General features: G+C 43.6%; 1 protein-coding gene and 1 long non-coding RNA gene across 6 annotated transcripts in view; both read right to left on the bottom strand.

Annotated features, from left to right (window-relative positions):
- Nucleotides 1–5,595: 5,595 nt before the first annotated feature.
- Nucleotides 5,596–7,986, bottom strand: LOC138989535 (uncharacterized). Its single transcript, XR_011465825.1, has 3 exons — nucleotides 7,033–7,986; nucleotides 6,615–6,804; nucleotides 5,596–5,886 (listed from the first exon to the last, which is right to left on the bottom strand). It is a non-coding gene; the product is annotated as an uncharacterized lncRNA (long non-coding RNA).
- Nucleotides 7,987–15,435: 7,449 nt separating this feature from the next.
- The window catches only part of MEIS2 (Meis homeobox 2), a 223,587-nt gene continuing 220,956 nt past the window's right edge, over nucleotides 15,436–18,066 (bottom strand). For 3 of the 5 annotated variants that reach the window (XM_005904112.2, XM_070378252.1, XM_070378254.1), the window contains one exon: nucleotides 15,436–16,869. In XM_005904112.2, coding sequence (XP_005904174.1) covers nucleotides 16,583–16,869 — 287 coding nt within the window. In that variant the 3' untranslated portion in view covers nucleotides 15,436–16,582. The remainder of the gene's footprint in view (nucleotides 16,870–18,066) is intronic. The other 2 variants (XM_005904114.2, XM_070378253.1) reach the window with 1 other exon arrangement.

Below are 18,066 nucleotides of genomic sequence, written 5' to 3'. Positions count from 1 at the left end.
GTCATGTCAGATTTGGGGAGACTGAACCCTCACTGATGCATTGGTCTGACTGTCTCCCAAGCTTGATACCCAGGGTTCATGACTGCAGTTCCTGGCACAGTCATAAATATTCATACCTCTACTAATAATTTGCAAGCCAAATTCAGTTGGCTTTTTTCACCCCATCAATCTTATAATTAATAAGGGTGGTGCTCTTATTTCACTTTCCTCCCAAAGAAAAGATAAATGAAATAAAGAGTCGTCCTGTAAATTTAAATAGGAGTGCCTCTCACTGATTAAAAACTGATGTTATCATATGACAGTGGAAGAAGAGGCTTTAGCTATTTCACTGGTGGCTGGAGGGAGCGACGGTGGGGAGGGCGCAGCAGATTAGAGGCAGGGAAGCATTCCCAGATGTGGCGGCCTGAGCCTTGATCTGAAGAGCTTCGTTATCTGTTAAACAAATGCATAGGAGAACTTTGTGATAGCATGTTAAAAGTGAGTTGTAGGGTATATACTTACAAATTGCACTCTTATCTGTTGTTTAGATGGATGGACATTAAATACAGCATGCTAATATCCAGGGATTTATATTCTAAACACTATGGGTTCTGTCTGCACTTTACAAATTTAGAAACATTTTTAAAAGTTGTTCAAGTTTAGCGATCATTGTGTCTTTAAGGTGACTGCCTTTGAATTAAACTGATGGCTGTGTTTCTAAATGGAAAGACTTGGTCTCCACAGAAACATTAAAAGAGGCATATATCACAAAATGACTTTACAAATAAATCATGGTACACAAGACGTGGTGTAAAATGTCTGCTCCCATTGGATTTTCGAAGGTCATTTATAGCAAAGCAGGAAAATCAAATTGAACATAATTTAGAAATAAAATTTTGATAATTGAGCTAAGTAACTTGAACTTGTCAATCACCTGTGACCTTATTCTATTTACACTTTCACTTCAACATTCAAAAGTCCTAAGGCCGCTGGATAAGCGTCTAGTATTAACAACTGCCCTTGCTCTGCGGCGGGAGCGGGGGCAAGGCATGGGGGAGGTGGAGGCTGGCAACATTACCCCTCTGTTCAGATTATTCGGTCTGTTTTGGAATTAAGACACCTGGGTCTATGAGTAAATGAGAAAAGTTAAACTTTGTAGTCAGCTATTCGCCTCTAACTTTCCTTAAGGGGAACTTACTTTTAAAAATACAATACTGTGTTATATTTGTGAACCGGTTAGATTGTTTTAGGAGCTCTTGTTGCTTGACTTTCCTTACTGAGACCTCTCCCCCGTTTTATTTATGTGAAGGTGAGGTAAGGGGACATTAGGCACTCTTCATGTTCTTGATCCTTAAAGCTTATATTTAAGTGTCTTGTCCCACAAAAGCACATCATGTTCAGGACAGTCCCTTAAAAATGTCTAAACACGGTGTGCATTTTCAGTTTTATACCTTAATTCCGTGTGAATATAATCACATGCTTAATCTATTGCTTTTTCCTACTGACATTTAAAAGAGGGGAGTAGAGGGGAGGGAAGCGCACCTCGTTCTTCAAGCAGGCCTCCTTATGTTCCCCCAGCCCTAATCTGTCGGTTGCTTCAGGGGAGACACTGGGCTGTGAAAGCCCGCAGACTCCTGACAAGCAGCCCAGGCTGGAGTCAAAGACATGTTTGTAAAGAGTTCTCAGTGGGTTTGGGGGTTGTGAGTCTTATTCTGGCCAGGTTTCTTCCTGGGGAGTCTGGGGGGTAATTGGCTCTTTGCCAAGCCCTTCTCAGCCTTCTTCGGCTGAGCAGAATCTTGGAAAATTCACTGTTGGATAATAGAGTCTCTCTCTTCTCTTTTCCCAGAATCTGTTCCAAAGCAGACTTAGACCCACTGAAGCTCATGGGGACTTCCTGGGTCTTTGCTGTTGCTCTCCTAGGTCATCAAAGCAATACCACATGGCAGTTTCCTACCGTGGAGCCTTCGAAGGATGACAGATCCAGGGATGACAGAGTGACTTCATCCACGAGGGGTGAGCGTGGGAGGGGAGTGCCTCTGACAGTCACTCTTTTTTCTGGTTCAAAATCTACTCCTGGAGCTAGAGGCAGGCCTTCCACCCTGGTATCACCAGAAGTCACCCCGCGGCCTTGAGGCCCCCATCCCAGCAGAGACTGATGGAGCGGGCTGGCGCTGGAGCAGCTGGGCTCGAGCACTGCCTGCCATCTTCCCTATCTTTAATGGACACTGCAGGCTGAGCAGTTAAGTAGTTGAGGCGCTTGCCCTCCTGGCTGCAGACTTTTTTCGGCCACCAATATGGGACCCCTGGCAGCCACTGCTCTGCAGCTAGGAGGTGCCTGCTCTGTTCTGCTTCTCCAAGTCCAGGGAGTGGTTGGGACCTGAGGATCTCATCCTAATTCCCTTCCCAGCAGTCAGGGAAGAGCCTGGGGGAAGAGAAAAGTGAAAAGCAACACCCCCTCACCCCCAACTCCCAGGTTGTAGGTGGTGTCCACCTTGAGACCTTGAGTAATGGGAACCTCGCTCTCCAGGACACCCCAAGTTCCTGTGGGGCACCAGCTGGGCTCTTCCTCACCAAAGGTACCTCAGGGCACCTTGCAAATATGTTTGATGTTTTTCCTTTCCCGTTGTTGAAGAGTGGCTGCAGAAGCAAGAGAATAAGGTAGGGAGCTGCTGCTGCTGCTGCTAAGTCTCTTCAGTCGTGTCCAACTCTGTGGGACCCCATAGACGGCAGCCCACCAGGCTCCTCCGTCCCTGGGATTCTCCAGGCAAGAATACTGGAGTGGGTTGCCAGTTCCTTCTCCAAGGGTAGGGAGAGGAGATAATAATTACCAAGCTTTGTGGCTGTTTCTGTGATGTGTGCCTAGGTTGTGTGTGTGTGTGTGTCTGTCTGTCTGTGTGTGTGTCTGTGTCTGTGTGTGTGTAACAGGAAGAAGGAGGGAAGAGAGGAAACAGGGAAAAGGGAGAGGGAGAGGAAGATGGGAAGAAAAAGAGAGAAACCTAAAGAACCGTAGACCAAGGCGATCAGTGGAACCGAGAGATGCAACAGGCCCAGCTAGCTACCCTGGCTTCACCTCACAGGTTTGGAATAGACACGGATAGCTCGGGGTTCATTTATCCCTTTTTGTCTGTCAGTCTCAAGAAATGTCTTTGTTCCCCGGGACCTGAAGAAAGAGGCTGGCAGGAAAGTGGGGCTGGAGTGGCTGTGTACAGAGGTTCAGCCAGGAGGGCTGGGCTCAATGGTGCCTGGTCCGTGCCTGGCTGCGCTGCCTCACCTGCGGGCCTGAGGGCCTGCCTTGCCTTCAAACCCTTCATCTAGGTGAATGCCTGAGGCTTTCCTTCCACCAATTCAGCTTGTTTTCTGTAAAAACGGAAATTACGAGCTACGTTGACTTATTTTTTGAAGTCACGTTTGCCTGAGATTGTATTTACCAGGCAAAGTGGAGAGCTAAGAAGAGTTTGGGTAATTTCAAATTAAACCTACCACAGTTGACAATTTGTGTGAGAGCGAAGATGGGGCTCCTTTCAGACAGTGACCTGGATTGGCTCTGTATTCAGGCAGAAATAATCCCACCTGTATATTACTATGTGTGTGTACATGGCATCATCAATATTTTAAACTTCCCAATTCTTTTGGATTTCAAAAAGTGGCTGACACAGACCAAGAGCCTACTTCTGTGTGAGTGTGTTTTGGAAAAATACTTTGGTCCCAATAGATCTGCCTGAAATACTAAGACACAGGAAACAGGAGGAGAAAAGGAAATTCACATTAACTCTGAGAGAGAGGAGGAGGGAGGGGAAGAGAAAGCTACAAGAGAAAAGAAGGAGAAATGGAGACAGGAGGAGGGAGGAGAAGATGGAGGAGGAAGACTGTGGATGGGGGGGATGGGAAGGAGGCTAGAGACAGAGACGGAGAGATTTTCACACGTGCAGACCAAGGGCTTTGAAGCCCTCGACCCCGACCCCCAAACCCAAGTGCATCTCACAAAACAGGTTTGGCTCGTATTTCAGGCCGTCTCCTTGCCCCGCGTCCGCGCTCCCCGGGGCCCTAATTCACTCCTGCCCTCTCCACACAATGACATTCGAACCCGGGAAAATAATTGCATTAGAGCAGATTACTTATAACCGATAGTTATCCGTCTTTTTCTGTTCGACAGAAGTCTATTAAACTCAGCACAGCCATTACCAGCTGAGCTCTAGAGCGCGCCTTCATTAAGAAAATTAAAATCATACTTCTGAATCTAAGCAAAGCCTGCGCAAGGTCTCCGAAGCCTGCGTCAAACCCCCGACGTTTTCATAAACCCGATTTTCCCGCGAATCCATCTCTGCTTTTTTGGAAACCGTAGGTCAGGGTGGAAAGATTGAGAGTGATGACAATTACTCCAAGATAGGGATGTCTGAGCTCCGGAGGTACCATTTCTCTTCGCAGCCCCTCCCCCTGCTCCCCTGACGCCTCTCCTCCTCGGATCTTTCCTCAGGCGCTTTCCAGTAAAGGCACCACACCTCTGCAGGTGTGACCCGGGATTGGAGAGCTGGTGGGGTGGGGGAGGTGGGAGACATGGGGAGGTGTGGGATTGTTGCCCCCGAAGCTGCGTGGGTGAACATCCCCAGCTGACATCTGCGGCCAGAGGCCCGCTCTACAGTGCACACCTCTCTCTTTCACACACACGCTCACACACACACGCTCACACACACACACACCATAGCGTGCAGAGGGGACGCATTGTTCCTCTCCATTGCATTTCACACCTGCTCCCGGACCAACGTGGCCTACGATCCTTTTGTCCACCGGGGCACCTGGAGCCTGGCCCGGGACTGGGCAGGCAGCTGGGTGTGCCTGGGACAGGGGACCTCTTCCCTTTGGCGGGTTCTTAGGCTGCTGGGGTCCTGGTGGGGTTTCCTCCTTGGTTTAGTAGGAGCCTCAGTTCATAGTACCCCTTGATGATTGGGGACACAATCGGTGCAGTTCCCCGCCTGTCCTGAGCCTCTGGGAGGGGAGGACGGAACAGGTGGGGAAGGGGGCAGGGGCCACACCCCCTCCCTTGCCTGTGGTCTCAAGGTAATAGCTCCCAGTGCTCCATCCGAGGGGGGTCTCCAATTCCAGGGCAGGAGAGCTGTGTGCTCAGTTTGGAGGGGGCGGGTTTCCATTGATTTTTCATGACCTCTGAAAATTTATAGGGTTTGAAAAAGAAATTTTAGTATGGTTTATTTATTTCTTTATTGTTAGCCACCACCCTCCGTTTCAGCATTTTGCTTTGTAAAATGTTAATTACTCTGTATTTCTCTGGGAAGTCTGCTCAACTTCAGGGCTCTAAAGGAAAACACAACGGCTTTGGCGTTTTCTCCGGGTATCCCTTCCTAGGGCTCTAAGAGCAGAGATGCACTGCTTCCTTTTTTGTCAGAATGCCCCCTAATAGAGTTCTCACCCCTCTTTATGTCTAATGAGGGCTTTGAGGTTTATTAAGGGAAAATAGCACACACCCCCTCAGCACTCAAATACGGGATTAGGTGGAGCTTACTTGAAAGTGTATAATATTGTTGTCCCTTGGCAAGTGTCTAATTCTCTTTCCCATAACTTCTATTTGACAAAAAAAAAAAAAAAAATCCTACAAAATTCAAGTGATGAAAGTCAGCGAATAGATGTGGACAAGTGAACATCCTTTTACATCTCCACAGCTTTCAACCTGCTAAACTAGAGGATATTAAAACAAAATCAGGGAAAAAAAACTAAAATAAGTGCACCTTCGCTGTTGTTAGTGTTTTCGTCTCATCAAATGTAGACACATCATTAGATTTCTTTTTCCTTTGTAGCAAAAGATGAGGAAATCAGAAATGCACAGCAGCCTTTTACCAGCAGCAAATCCAAGACTTTTGAGATGGTTTTCTTAGAGTCTGTTTTCCCTTCTTTGCCCTTCAAGCAAAACAGAAAACAAAGATAAAAAGGAAGAAACATCATTCCTAGTGGACAGTTTATTTTGTTGCCACAATAAAAGGGTGGGGACAATTAATAGCTATTTGAGATGATAATGCTTAGTGATCCCATTCATTTAATCATAATCTTCAAGTGGTTTAAGATTAATGGTAAGAGGTGTTTTTGGTCTCTTCCTAAGGACCTTTGTATTAATTTACTTAGAGCACTGACCAGACTGTCAATGTCTCCAAATTTCATTAAGTCGAACTGAGACAAACACAATGAGATTTTCATGTTCTTTTTTTTTTTTTGTGAGAATATCTTCTGGAATTATTTTTATTTGGATTCAGCTGCAGGGGGGGAGGGACTTGCTTCCTTTTCTCTATTATAACTAGGTGGAAATAGATATATATAAAATATGTGTGCTACATATGCACACATCCACATATATATTTAAATGAACTATATGTACATATCCACATATATATTTAAATGAACTATATGTACATATCCACATATATATTTAAACTAATGTCGTTTACAGATAACTTTCCTTTCACTTCTGAGCTTAATGAAGACTTTTCCAAAAGTCAACTTCAGTGACAGGAGACAGGTTCTGCTTCAGCCAGACCAGGATTTATGTTTAAAGTAGGTTTGAACGCACTGAATGTTTTCAAAACAGACAAAAAATAATGAGAACACGTTGGAGTATAAATATTTAACTTTACCTCAGTTGTCATAATAGCCCCAGCAATTCTTCAAACACAACCGGAGGACTGAGGCATCACTTCACTGGCATCAGCCCGGGCTGCCTCCGCCTTGCCCTAGGAGCGCTGGTCCCCTCAAGTCCCCGGTTGCCCTTCCCGGAGCATCCCCAAAGAGGAGGATTGGAGAAGGCGTGACGCGGGGCGGGGGAGCCTAGGGAGAAGTGAGGTAAGAGAACGGATTTTCAAACTCTAAGGTCCTGATCCTCTGGCAAGAAATGAACATCAAGAGACCCACCTTTCCCTTGCCGTCCTCCCTGCCCGCTGTTTCTTCCCCTCATTTCTCAGAGCTGTTTCCACAAAATCCCGCAATCAGGTACCTTCAAAAAGCATCCCCCCCAAACTCCCTATAAACTAAAGTCGTTCCTCACTACAGATTTACTCTCTTTCGGTGGGATCCGGCTGTGGCCAGAAGACTTTCCGCGTCAGAGCTGCTCGGCCAGCGCGTTTCCCGGGGAAGAGAGGCTGGTGGCGGGTCTTCCGACCCGAGGTTGTCCCGGCTCTCGCTACCTGCGCGCCCTCGCCGTACGGTGGTTAGAATTCGGGAAGATGCACTGGGATGCCAAGAAAGCGCCTCTGTGCACCGAAAAGGTTGAAAAATAACCCCAGCACTCTCATCTAGTCCCACACCTTGCACTGGCGTGAAGCACCCGGGGAAGATCAAGTGTCAAAGACAGTGGCGGTTTATTTTGGTGCATTTCAGTTCTCCTTTCCGTTTCCAGCAAAATTGAGAACACAGCGGAGAAAGAAGAGGGACCTTCGGAGAAAAGACCTGCGTGTGTGTGTGTGTGTGTGTGTGTGTGTGTGTGTGTATAGGTAGGTAGATACGATGACAACTTTCAAGCACATTCTCTATTTAAAAGCAAAACCAAAACCCAGACAGGGGCCGAGATTTCTTGGCGGTGCAGCGAAGGGTCATTCAAGACAAGCAACTGTCTGAAATCCGAAAGCGATTTCTTGGGACTTTACTGAAATAGTGAGAGTTCCCGGGAGTTTAATTTTTCAAGGCTGTAAAATGTTGTTTTGTATTGGCCTCTTTTCCCATCAGATATCCATTAAAAACAACAACAACAACAACCACTTCTACAGCATCTATTAAACATATTTCCTTGGACTCGAAATCTACAGCTCGGCAGAAACAAACAAGTCACAGCAAAACCCCGGAAAATAAAGAGATTTAGAAGAATACCTGTCCCTTTCTTAGTCATTTGATAGTTTATTCCCTGGAGGCCAAGTGAAGGTGGGGGTTCGTATTTTATTGTTTTATTTTTCGTATGTTATTATTTTTCTCATATATTCACTTAAATGTTCAGCTTTGACAAACTATTCTCCTACCGCGGGGTTCTTTTGCAGAACAGAAGTGGTGGTGGTGAAGCGAGTCAGTCGAGCGGGGCGGGGGTGGGGAGCGCGGAAAAACACGACTTGCTTCGCAGGGGGCTGACGCGCAGCCGTCTACTCAGTTAGCCAGCAGGGGGCGCTCTTATGTTATCTCTGGACCAGACAGCCGAGCCGCTTGGCGCTACAAGAGGCTTTGCAGTTTTACGCAGCTGCAAAAGGAAGCGGGGCGGGGGGAGTGTAGCTCCTAAACCCTCAGCCGCTCTTCCACTTGGGTTATTTACCCGCTGTTAGGCAACATACCTACGTCTAGCTTTACCTCCCCACTCCGCTTATAGTGCACCCCCCTCTCCATCAACCCCTTTTCATCTGCATCTATGAAGCACATGTATAATCTCTCTCCCTAGCCTTGAAATATACATTAATGCAACTTATTAAATGCGCCGACGAATAGTCAACATTTTTTTCGCCTGTTAGTTCCGCTGATCCAAGCAGGATTTATTTGCAGATCTCACCTCCCGGAGCCATAATGCGTGATTTTTTCCCCTTAAATAAAATTGGTCAAATGTTGACAACCTTTAAGCCAATCTAACGCTCAAGATTAGTGATGGGAAACTAATGAGAAAATATCAGATCTCCCGGCCTGAGGGCTGCCAATTAAATCTTCGCTGATTGAAAAATAAAAGCGGACTTGGGGTGTGAGCCCAGCTCAACTTCAACTATTAATTTAACATGTTGCCGGGTCCGTGCCTTCTCTCCTCTAAACAGCTTCCCGTAATAGCCCTTCCTCCTCTCTCATCCCTCAACCTAAAAGTCAAATGTTATTTCTCCGAATATTTCGAGAGGTTCATATCAGGATGATCGTTTCTTACACCGTATATATTAGGCCTTTAAGCAATATGATTTAACTAATTAGAAAATTTACATCATTAAGTCTCAGGGAGAGAAAAAAGAGAAACAAATCTGCCAGTCATTTTAAAGGAGACAGGCACTATTGAAGTGTGAAGAAATCGGCTCTAATTCAAAAAGGCAATCGGGCAGAAAAAGCCCTCAACATTACCCTGCTAGTTATTAATCAGAAAGGGTTCTCTCTGCTCCCCACTCCCCCTCCTCTCTTAGCAGTGAGTTTAAGTTCATTTTTTTGCCAGTGGCCCATGTCATATTTATATTGAGGTTTTGTCTGCTAAAGGATTGAAATCTGAAAATGTTTCAATATGAAGAAATCAGAATCCTCAAAGGAAAAAAAAATCATAGAATCACCTTTCTTCCAGACAAGTAAACCTGTTGTGATAAACAATCCTCACCCCCTCTTTATTTTTTGTCCATTCTTTCGTTTTTTCTTCCCATTAAGTTCCTATTTTGAAACTTGCTTGGTGAGAACGAGATAAAGTCTTTGTGTCCTGCTCCCCTCCCCCTCCTTTCTTGCACCCCTCCTTCCGCCAAAGTGAGAAACTTAGACTGAAAGCAGAAAAGTACAAATACATTAACAAAGCCCCACTCACTTGATAAAAAGGCCATGGTCTAGGCTTACATGTCAGGAATCTAAGAGAAGGGGAATCAATCCGGTGGGTCTCTGGACAAAAGATGATGAACTAGAAATTCCCACCACCTATGTATAACATTTGATAGAGTATGTGAGTTAAATGAAAAAGAAAGGCAGGTAGGTGAGAATTATTTTAAAGTGCATTGTGGTGTTGTGTGCCTTTTTCTCTATCCTCTCCCCCCCTTCTCTATTCAAGCTTAAAACAGCAGCCTCATTATAGCGAGGTGCCCCTTCCCACCATACTCTTACTTAAGCCCTTGGTCCACCACACACAGAGTCCTTTCCCTGGTCTTCTCATTCCCAGCAAATTAACTGAAGAGGGAACTGCAAAGGAACTTTGTGAGTAGTTCCATTTGGAAATTCAGCCCTTCCTGGCATTTCAGAGGACTTGTTCTTAGACATTGGCTTAAAAAAATTAATAGCAAGCCTTAGGTATTCAATTTCCCTTCACTATTATTTATTTTTAAATTACAAAGAGCTCCCAAAGGCCCTTTTTTTTTTTTCTGCCTGGCTCAATTCTTCTCTTATTTGGTACCCTTCGAGCCTCATTTTCTTATCCTCCTTTCTGCCTTACAATCTAAAAGTTTCACAACCTTGCTTCCCACAAAGTCCCTGGGCCTGGAATTTTCAAGTCTCTGGGCTTCTGCCCGCCTGGAGCTGCTCTCCAGCGTTAGTTCAACGCCGTTCCTCACCTTACCAGATTTCAGCTTTGCAGGGGAGAGCAGTAGCAGACCTGGGCTATTAACACACCACAGTTAATTCTCTGCGGGAGCTTTTACTAGGTGGGACGTGTGGAAGGAGAAAACATCTGTAAACAGTGAGCTGCTCTTGAGGGTGGGGAGTGAGTTCTGACATAAGAGGCCAGAACGCATATGAAATATGGCAGAATTCATGAAGGAACTAGTTCGGAGTTACATTTTGGTGAAATAAGGAAAGGAAACAGAAAAGAGTGGGGGACACTGGGAAGAATCTAGAATGCTCCCCCAAATTTAGCTTTCTTTCTGATCGTCAGGGAACAGATGGGAGTCGAACGTGCTCCTCTTTGAGAAAGATTAGAGGAAAATGGACACTTCTGTCACTTTCAGGAGGCGGAACACTGAGAGGTGAAAATATACAAGACAATGGCCTCTGGCGCTGGAGGGCTCCCCTGGCGGGCTCCCCACCCTTAGCCCCTTCCCTCTAGGAACCCTCCTTACCTTTGTTGCTTGCATTTGATCTGACACACTGGATGTTCCTGGGCTAGGTTCTTTGAGAGAAAAAAGACCATGAGAATCAACCGGTCTCCTCCTGCATCTACTCCGAAGCCAAGAAACATAACAATAAAATTTACAGCGCCTTTAACAACTCGCAAGTAAAGCATTAAAATTCTATTTAATTGAGAAAATATTGATTTTTAAGTCTAGCAAAAGCGAAATCGTAATTTAGCTGCAAACTTTCAGGCGGGAATATAACATATTATGTCGCCGTATTACGGATCCACCATATTATACCTATGCAACATCACATCTTTAATTGCACTACTTTATGAAGTGATAAAGACAAAAGATAACCCGACTTAAGCAAACGTTTAAAAAAAGAAAAGAGGACCTAGGGTAATTTCCTTTTCCAGTTATTTATAAAGTAATTGTCTCTTTTTAGTTTGAAATAGAAAAAAAATGTCCAAAGGGGAAGAAAGAAATAAAAAGAACGGAAAACCACAGACCACTCTAAAAGCAACTCACATTAGCAAGTCCGTTGATATTCTGTACCAATACAGGAATGAAGCCAACATATTTAGAGAAAATGCATTCACGGACAAAATCGCATCCTCCTTTAAACGAAATAAACCTGGGTCTTTTTTCTTACTTTACTCCCCCGTCCTTTTTTGGGGAGTGGGGGGCAGAATCCATTGGTGGATAGGGAAAGGAAAGAAAATCAGGCTTTCTATGTTATTTCTGTATCGGTTTTTGGTATTATAGAGGAGTAAAGAAGTTTTTGTGTGGTGGTTTTTCATTGATCAGTCACTCTGAGCTAATGTAATTATCCTCATCAATAGGAGGCTGCAGAGAGAATCATTATGTGGGTGACATTGATAAATGATCGCCCAGGAACGGCCCTCTCGCGGGCAACCCCCACAGCTGACCCTCCCACACACACAATGTAGTCATAGAAACACCTAGAGAACCTCGGGCACCGCCGCGGAAGGGGCAAGTGAGGGAAGAAAAGCCTCGGGCGGCTGGGGTGGGGGTGGGGGTGGGGGTGGGGGCGAAGGGGGGCGGCCGGTCCCAGACCCAAACCAGTCCTAGCGACAAAAACAGCCCACGGCGGGGACGCGGGAGGGCGTTGCGGGAGGGAGAATCCCTCTTTCCAGCAGCAAACCTCTCACAGTTGCTCACAACAAAGTGAAAATCCGTCCTCCGGACGACCCATTCATTCCTCCACACCTTTACCGTGTGTGACCTCACTACCAACAACCTCTGATGTTTGCCGAGACACACGTTCAAATAGATTTCTCCAAAGGAGTTAAATAATTAGGTTACAAACCTGTAGGCATCTCATTCTCACGAGGGTCTCCTCCCACCTCCCCACCCCCGTTCAAAAAACCCCAAACAACAAACAAACCAAACCCACAGACCCAACTGAACAAAGACAGCAGCTGGGCGACCCCCTCACTGCGTTCTCCCCACTTATTTACTGGGTGACCCTTCCTTTCGCTTCACCTCCTAACCCAGTGCCTCTGATTATGAGATAATGGATTTTGCGATTGTTCCTGTCAGGGGAAAAAAAAAATCCCCACCGAACCCCACGTTTTCATCTTTGGACTGTTTTATTTAAGCCAATGGAAAAGTATTGAGAACAGTAATTGATTCATAATGATCCATAAATCGATGTCGGGGAGCGGTGAGGGGGGGGCTGGAGATGGAGATGTATGAAGAGTGGGAAGGGGGATGCTGTTTATTTATTTTATTTCTAAAGCTTCAAGTAAAGTAGCTTTGACACTGTTGGGGCTGGAGGGGAGGAGCTGTTGGGCTCTGCTGGATCATCCATCATCGCTGTCACCCAGAGTCTGCCCCGAGGAGCCGTAGACGCAATCTCCCTTCTGTCTCTACACCGAAACTATTAATATTAAAACCTCCCTTCAAACACTGCCCGGACGGTCTCCATTCTCATCACAATCTGACCGGCCTCCCCCATCAGACCCGCAGTTTTCCCTGCGCAGCAGCTTCCTCCAAGCTTGGCCCCAACGGAGGGAGCTCCACGACCGTGCACGACGCCCTTAGTTGATTACAGTGACTGTTAGGTTCCCCCTTCTCACCCCGTCACTTTGAAACACGTCTGTCTGTCTAACACACGCGCGCGCGCGCGCGCGCAAAGAGAACACCAGGTGAGGGCCGGAGCCGCCCGCACGGAGAGGGAGAGTCTGCACGCCCCCTGCGCCTGCCTGAGCCCCTGCCTGCCTCCTCCCAGGCTGGTCCGTACTGGGCTGTGGCTGCTAAGCCCGCACATCCAAACACCGCCCCCGCCCCAGACACCAGCCCTTCTAACACAGTGGCAACTTGCAGCTGAGGTCCAGGCTCCTTATCAAACTGCTGGCCCGCAAGACTGGTGGGGAACTTGTGGAGGATCCCTGTCCAGTCCCTTTGAAGGAAGGTCCCTCCTCTGACAGCTGCTAGAGATATTAGCCACATTTCCCTTCCCAAATCTGCTCCGGGTTAACGGGCCCACAGGGACGGGAGGGGGCTAGGATCCTGACGGACTCTTCTGGACAGATCTAACCAGGGTGAGCTGGGGCGAGTGCGGGGCGCTGACCTGGGGGTGCGGCGGGGGCGGGGGGTGGAGTGCGGGGGGAGGAGGAGTGTGGGGAAGACACAGACTTCCCTTATCTTTTCTTCTCATTTTCCTTCAAAATGTGGCTTCTTGCTCAATTCCCAACCCTTAACAGATGGCGACTGCAGTTCTCTCAGAATTTCTTAAAGAAAGGGAAACCTTTGGAATTTATTTCTGCTTTTGCTTTTCCATATAAATAAAAAAAGTGTTTTTATATTACTCTTGTTTTGGAGAACATAAGCAATTTTATTCAGACTACAGTATTTCCTTTAACACTATATGGTTGTCAAAACACCATTCCCAGTTTCTTTGCTTTTGACAGCTGAGTCTTTCTTAAATATACCCAAATCGGAACTCTTTATACTAAATAGTAAACCCGAGATAGGAGCAAGTGCCTTCCGAGGTGGTATAAAAAAAAAAAAGCATTATAAAAAATTGGACAACTCTACCACCTCTCTATCTTAGCATCTGGAGTGGGGCGGCGGGAGAGCAAGGAAATGCAAACAAATATTATTACAACAATTATTCATCTCTAAATATTTAAGAAGGTAAGGTTAATGTGATAGGGTGTGAAGTTGTTAAATTAAATCTGAGATGGCTTTATCTGTTAAAACCAAGAATAGAGAGTTCTGGGATCTAAACTGTGATGAAGTAGCTTAATAATTTCATTAAACACTTTCTAAATATGAGCCAACTACTAAGTAAACCCTTCAGCATTTACTCTACTGACAGGAAAGGAAGAAAAACTTTGCCAAATTTTTTTTCAGCTGATGTGAGAGTTAATTTATAAATGAAGAACTTGTAAAATTTTACCTATAGCATTTAAAATAAAAATAAGTAATTATTAAAATTTTGCAAAAAGACTCCATATATAATTGGATGACAAAAATGAGAGGGAAGCTCTCTGTATTCCAAGTGGCCCATAATTTCTCCATGAACAGTTAGCTGGTATCAGAAGTGTTATTTCTGTGTTTAAACAGCATAATCTAATTAAACTAATAAATGGATTTATAAAAATTCTACCTAAAAATGATACAGAACAATAGAAGCTTATTTCCTTGTTCTTTTGCATACAACTTCTATTAATGGCTGTTGGCTTGCTTGTTGTGCAATGGGAAGAGGGAAGAACCCAAAATAAGATTCAAACTTGGATTTCTGAGATAGTGAATGATTTCCCAGGCTGACAGCACGGAAGTAAATAAAAGTTTATGACAGTATCCCTTCTGAACACAGGATTCAAAGTTTGGGTGTTACAAAATTTCAGGATAGTATATTTATTTGAACAACTGAGAAGCATGCAAATCCCTCACACCTTTTTTCACCCTGCTTACTTTGGCAGGCGTTTTGTGTAGTACCATCATGTTAATGTCAGAGGTGTTCAGGAATGTTGCATGCAATTTTGAAAATGGCATTACATTGCCTGTTTTGCTGTTGTTTTAGGGGAAAAAAATTAAGTTTAATGAGCAGATCATCGCACTGTAGTGCCTGCATATGGAGGTGTCTGAAATAAAAAGACAGCATCCTATAATTTATATTAAATATTAATGATTAAGTAATCTTTTCAACACAGGACCTCGAATTCCATAGAAGTTGTTTACTCATCTATGAACATCTATATGTAAATTCTTAATTTACATATTCAACAGTATTTTAGTAACTAAGACAGAGAAAAAACACAGGCAGATGAATTATCTTTGAGCACAGACGTTAGTTATTTCTTATGATGTAAAATTAACCCTGAAAAAACCCTTTATTCTGGCAGAAGATGAACATAAAAAGCTTCATCTGAAAGTACTTTTTTTTTAACATCATGCAGCTAAAGAGGATGTTGGACATGTCGGTGATCTTTCAACCTGGCTCATAACACACACACACACACACATATACACAATTTCGTACCTTTAGAAGTTTTCTGCTGGTAGAATTTATAGGCCAAATATATACTGAAAGCTTACAGATGGTTACCTTAAAAAATTGTTGGTAAGTTAAGTTTTGATATATACTGGATTTCTGGAGGCAAAGCCATCATCTACTTTCAATCCCAAGCATAGGCTCTGTGCAACCTTGCCTTAAAACTATTAAAAACACAAAAGCCTAACAAAAAATCAAAAATGAAATATTTATTACCGCATTTTGTGACTTAACACTTTTTTTTTTAACATAACGTCACAGTCCTCATACAAGTATTTTAATGTAAATTTGACAAAGCTTAAAGGTAACAGCATTTTCTTCTAGTGAGGAACACGTGCTGAGAAAAGAAGAATTCATGGACATACAATACCAATTCCACAGCAGATCTGATACTAGCAAAAACATTCTTTTTTTTTTTTTCAATTGAGGTAAACACATAGAATATCTAACATGAAACAATTAATAGACCGAACTCTGTACGAAGTTTGTTACAGTATTCTCTTGCTCCTTTTTATCCCCCAAGCTTTGAGTTTCTGATAAAGTCCTAGTTCTGGTACTATGACCATTAATAACTTTTTTTGTGTGTTGAGGAAAGCTGCCCAACTTAAGATTGTTTTGTCCACAGCCAAGGCTTAGAACTCCTGGAAGAAGCTCCTGCTCTGTCTTTAAATCTTCATTGGCAAGCTCTTTGAAGAAGAGTCCCCCCAAATAATAATAAGAATTGGCTTATGAAGCACAAACTATAAAGATCTGTTTGAAACTAAAGGACACATTTATGGAGGAACAAAGGCCGGGCATGAAAACACATTCTTGAAGCCGGAGTCCGAGGGATGAGGTTCAGCCAAATGGTCACCAAGGTCTCCAGCGTGGTTCTCTTTCTCATTGGCCCAACAGGTTTAAAATATACCACAGTCTCTCCTGGATAGTGAATTCACTGATGAACCAAAACAGTCATTCTTTTGGGAACAACACACATAGTGTGGAAAACAAGGATATATTTTTTTTCTCTTCTAAAACTATTTGAGGCAACATAACGGAGTGATCAACAGAAATGTACAAGTTTAACTTAGTTCCTATGTTTATACTACAGTAGTTGTAACTCTCGGAGTCTTTTTCCAGAGGATCTTTACATGGACAGAATTGTCTCAGTGAGCCCATGATTTCACATTTGTGTTCTTGTCTCATTGGTCCTCTGTTGCTTGATGAAAAATGACAAAAAGTAAAAAATAATCACAGCTGTCTGGAATTTCATATTGAGTGTCAACATCTGGTCAAAGTTCAGAAAGTCTTAAAATAGTTTTTGCGTGTGTTTCCTTTTCCCTTGAGTTCCCTTATACTACTGGGCATGAATGTCCATAACCTGTCCACCAACATTAGGATCTACAGAATTTAACATTGTGGGACTCTGTGCTGACATAGTCATTCCAGGGTGGGTAGGGGGTCCTCCGTGCATCATCATGGCTGGGTGGTGGGGATGGCTTGGCAAATATGAATGCATTGGGGGTCCATGTCTTAATTGAGTAGGGTGTGGGGTCATCTGGGGAGGAGTGTAACTTGGCTGTGCCATACTCATTCCCATAGGACCACCCTGAGAAACGTACTCCCCTGGCATGCTCTGCAAACCTGAAAAGAGAGAGGCAAAAAGAAAGCAGGTCAAATTCCTAAACATTTTTATACTTTACCCATCAAAGATGAAAAAAAAAAAAAAAAAACAACAGACACTGCAAATCTTATATCTAAATTTAGCTGCAGATTCTTGCCAATGTTTGCAGACATTCAAATTGTAGTTTGCATTTAATTTCATCGCACAGCAGTATAATGCAACACAACAGAACTAAATATTTAATGCAACTAAATGTCATAAAGTGGAACTGTTTTTCAAAATGGTATTCAGTACATTTCTTTGATAATTGCAATAAGAATATAAATTCTAAGTCGAGTTTTATCAGTTAACTGTTGATATATCATTTCTTTTCCTTTGTTGCATTTCTAAAATGGAAAAAAAATGATAAATATTAAAATAAAGTTGACATCTTATCATATCTATATTTCTTCATGAAAAATTTATCATACAAAACATTATGGCATATTCATTTCAAAGGGATGGGCTTTTATGTATATTTAAAATGAAGCCCCCTTTTGAATTAGAGGCATTCTTAGAGCAGTACACCCAAGAGATTGTAAAGGTCAGAGGTAAGAAGTCAATGTAAGGTCATATGACATGCCCAGTAGTTTATGTCTGAAAATTAAAAAAAAAAAAAAAGAATGCCTTGAGATTAGGCATAAAATATAACACATCTAGAAATTCTTAATCAAGATACACAAGATTTGAAGTTGTGAATTAAAATGTTGGGAAGTCAGCAGTTGAAGATTCTGACTTGTCTTGCAAGTTACCTGTTCATTGAATTAAGGTTATATTATATTTATTGTTGCCCATCCCCAGAGCTAAAAGGACAGCTTTATTCACCTCTATTTAACCTCCAGTACATACAGTTGAAAAGCTGAACAGATGTTTTTGACACTGTAAGCTGGTAATCTAAAGGCTTATACGCTGCAGTCATTTTGTTAAGTAGATCCGCAGTCCATTATTAACAGAAGTGGCAAAACCATCTAAAGACAATAACACAGCCTGCATAGTCCCAGCTCTCTGTTTATTCTACCACAGCAGCCTGCTCAATGGATGATGATAATTAAGTACCAAATATACCATATTGTGTGGCTGCATAATCAAATCAAGAGAGGATAATATTCTTCTGTATTAAGCTATTAATGTAATTGGTCATGAAGCATAAAATATGTTATGTAATTAAATAGGCTAGA

This window comes from Bos mutus, chromosome 10 (genome assembly GCF_027580195.1).
Source record: "Bos mutus isolate GX-2022 chromosome 10, NWIPB_WYAK_1.1, whole genome shotgun sequence".
Classification (NCBI taxonomy): Eukaryota; Metazoa; Chordata; class Mammalia; order Artiodactyla; family Bovidae; genus Bos; species Bos mutus.
The sequence above is the reverse complement of the archived record's forward strand: the minus strand, read 5'-3'. Positions and strand labels throughout refer to the sequence as shown.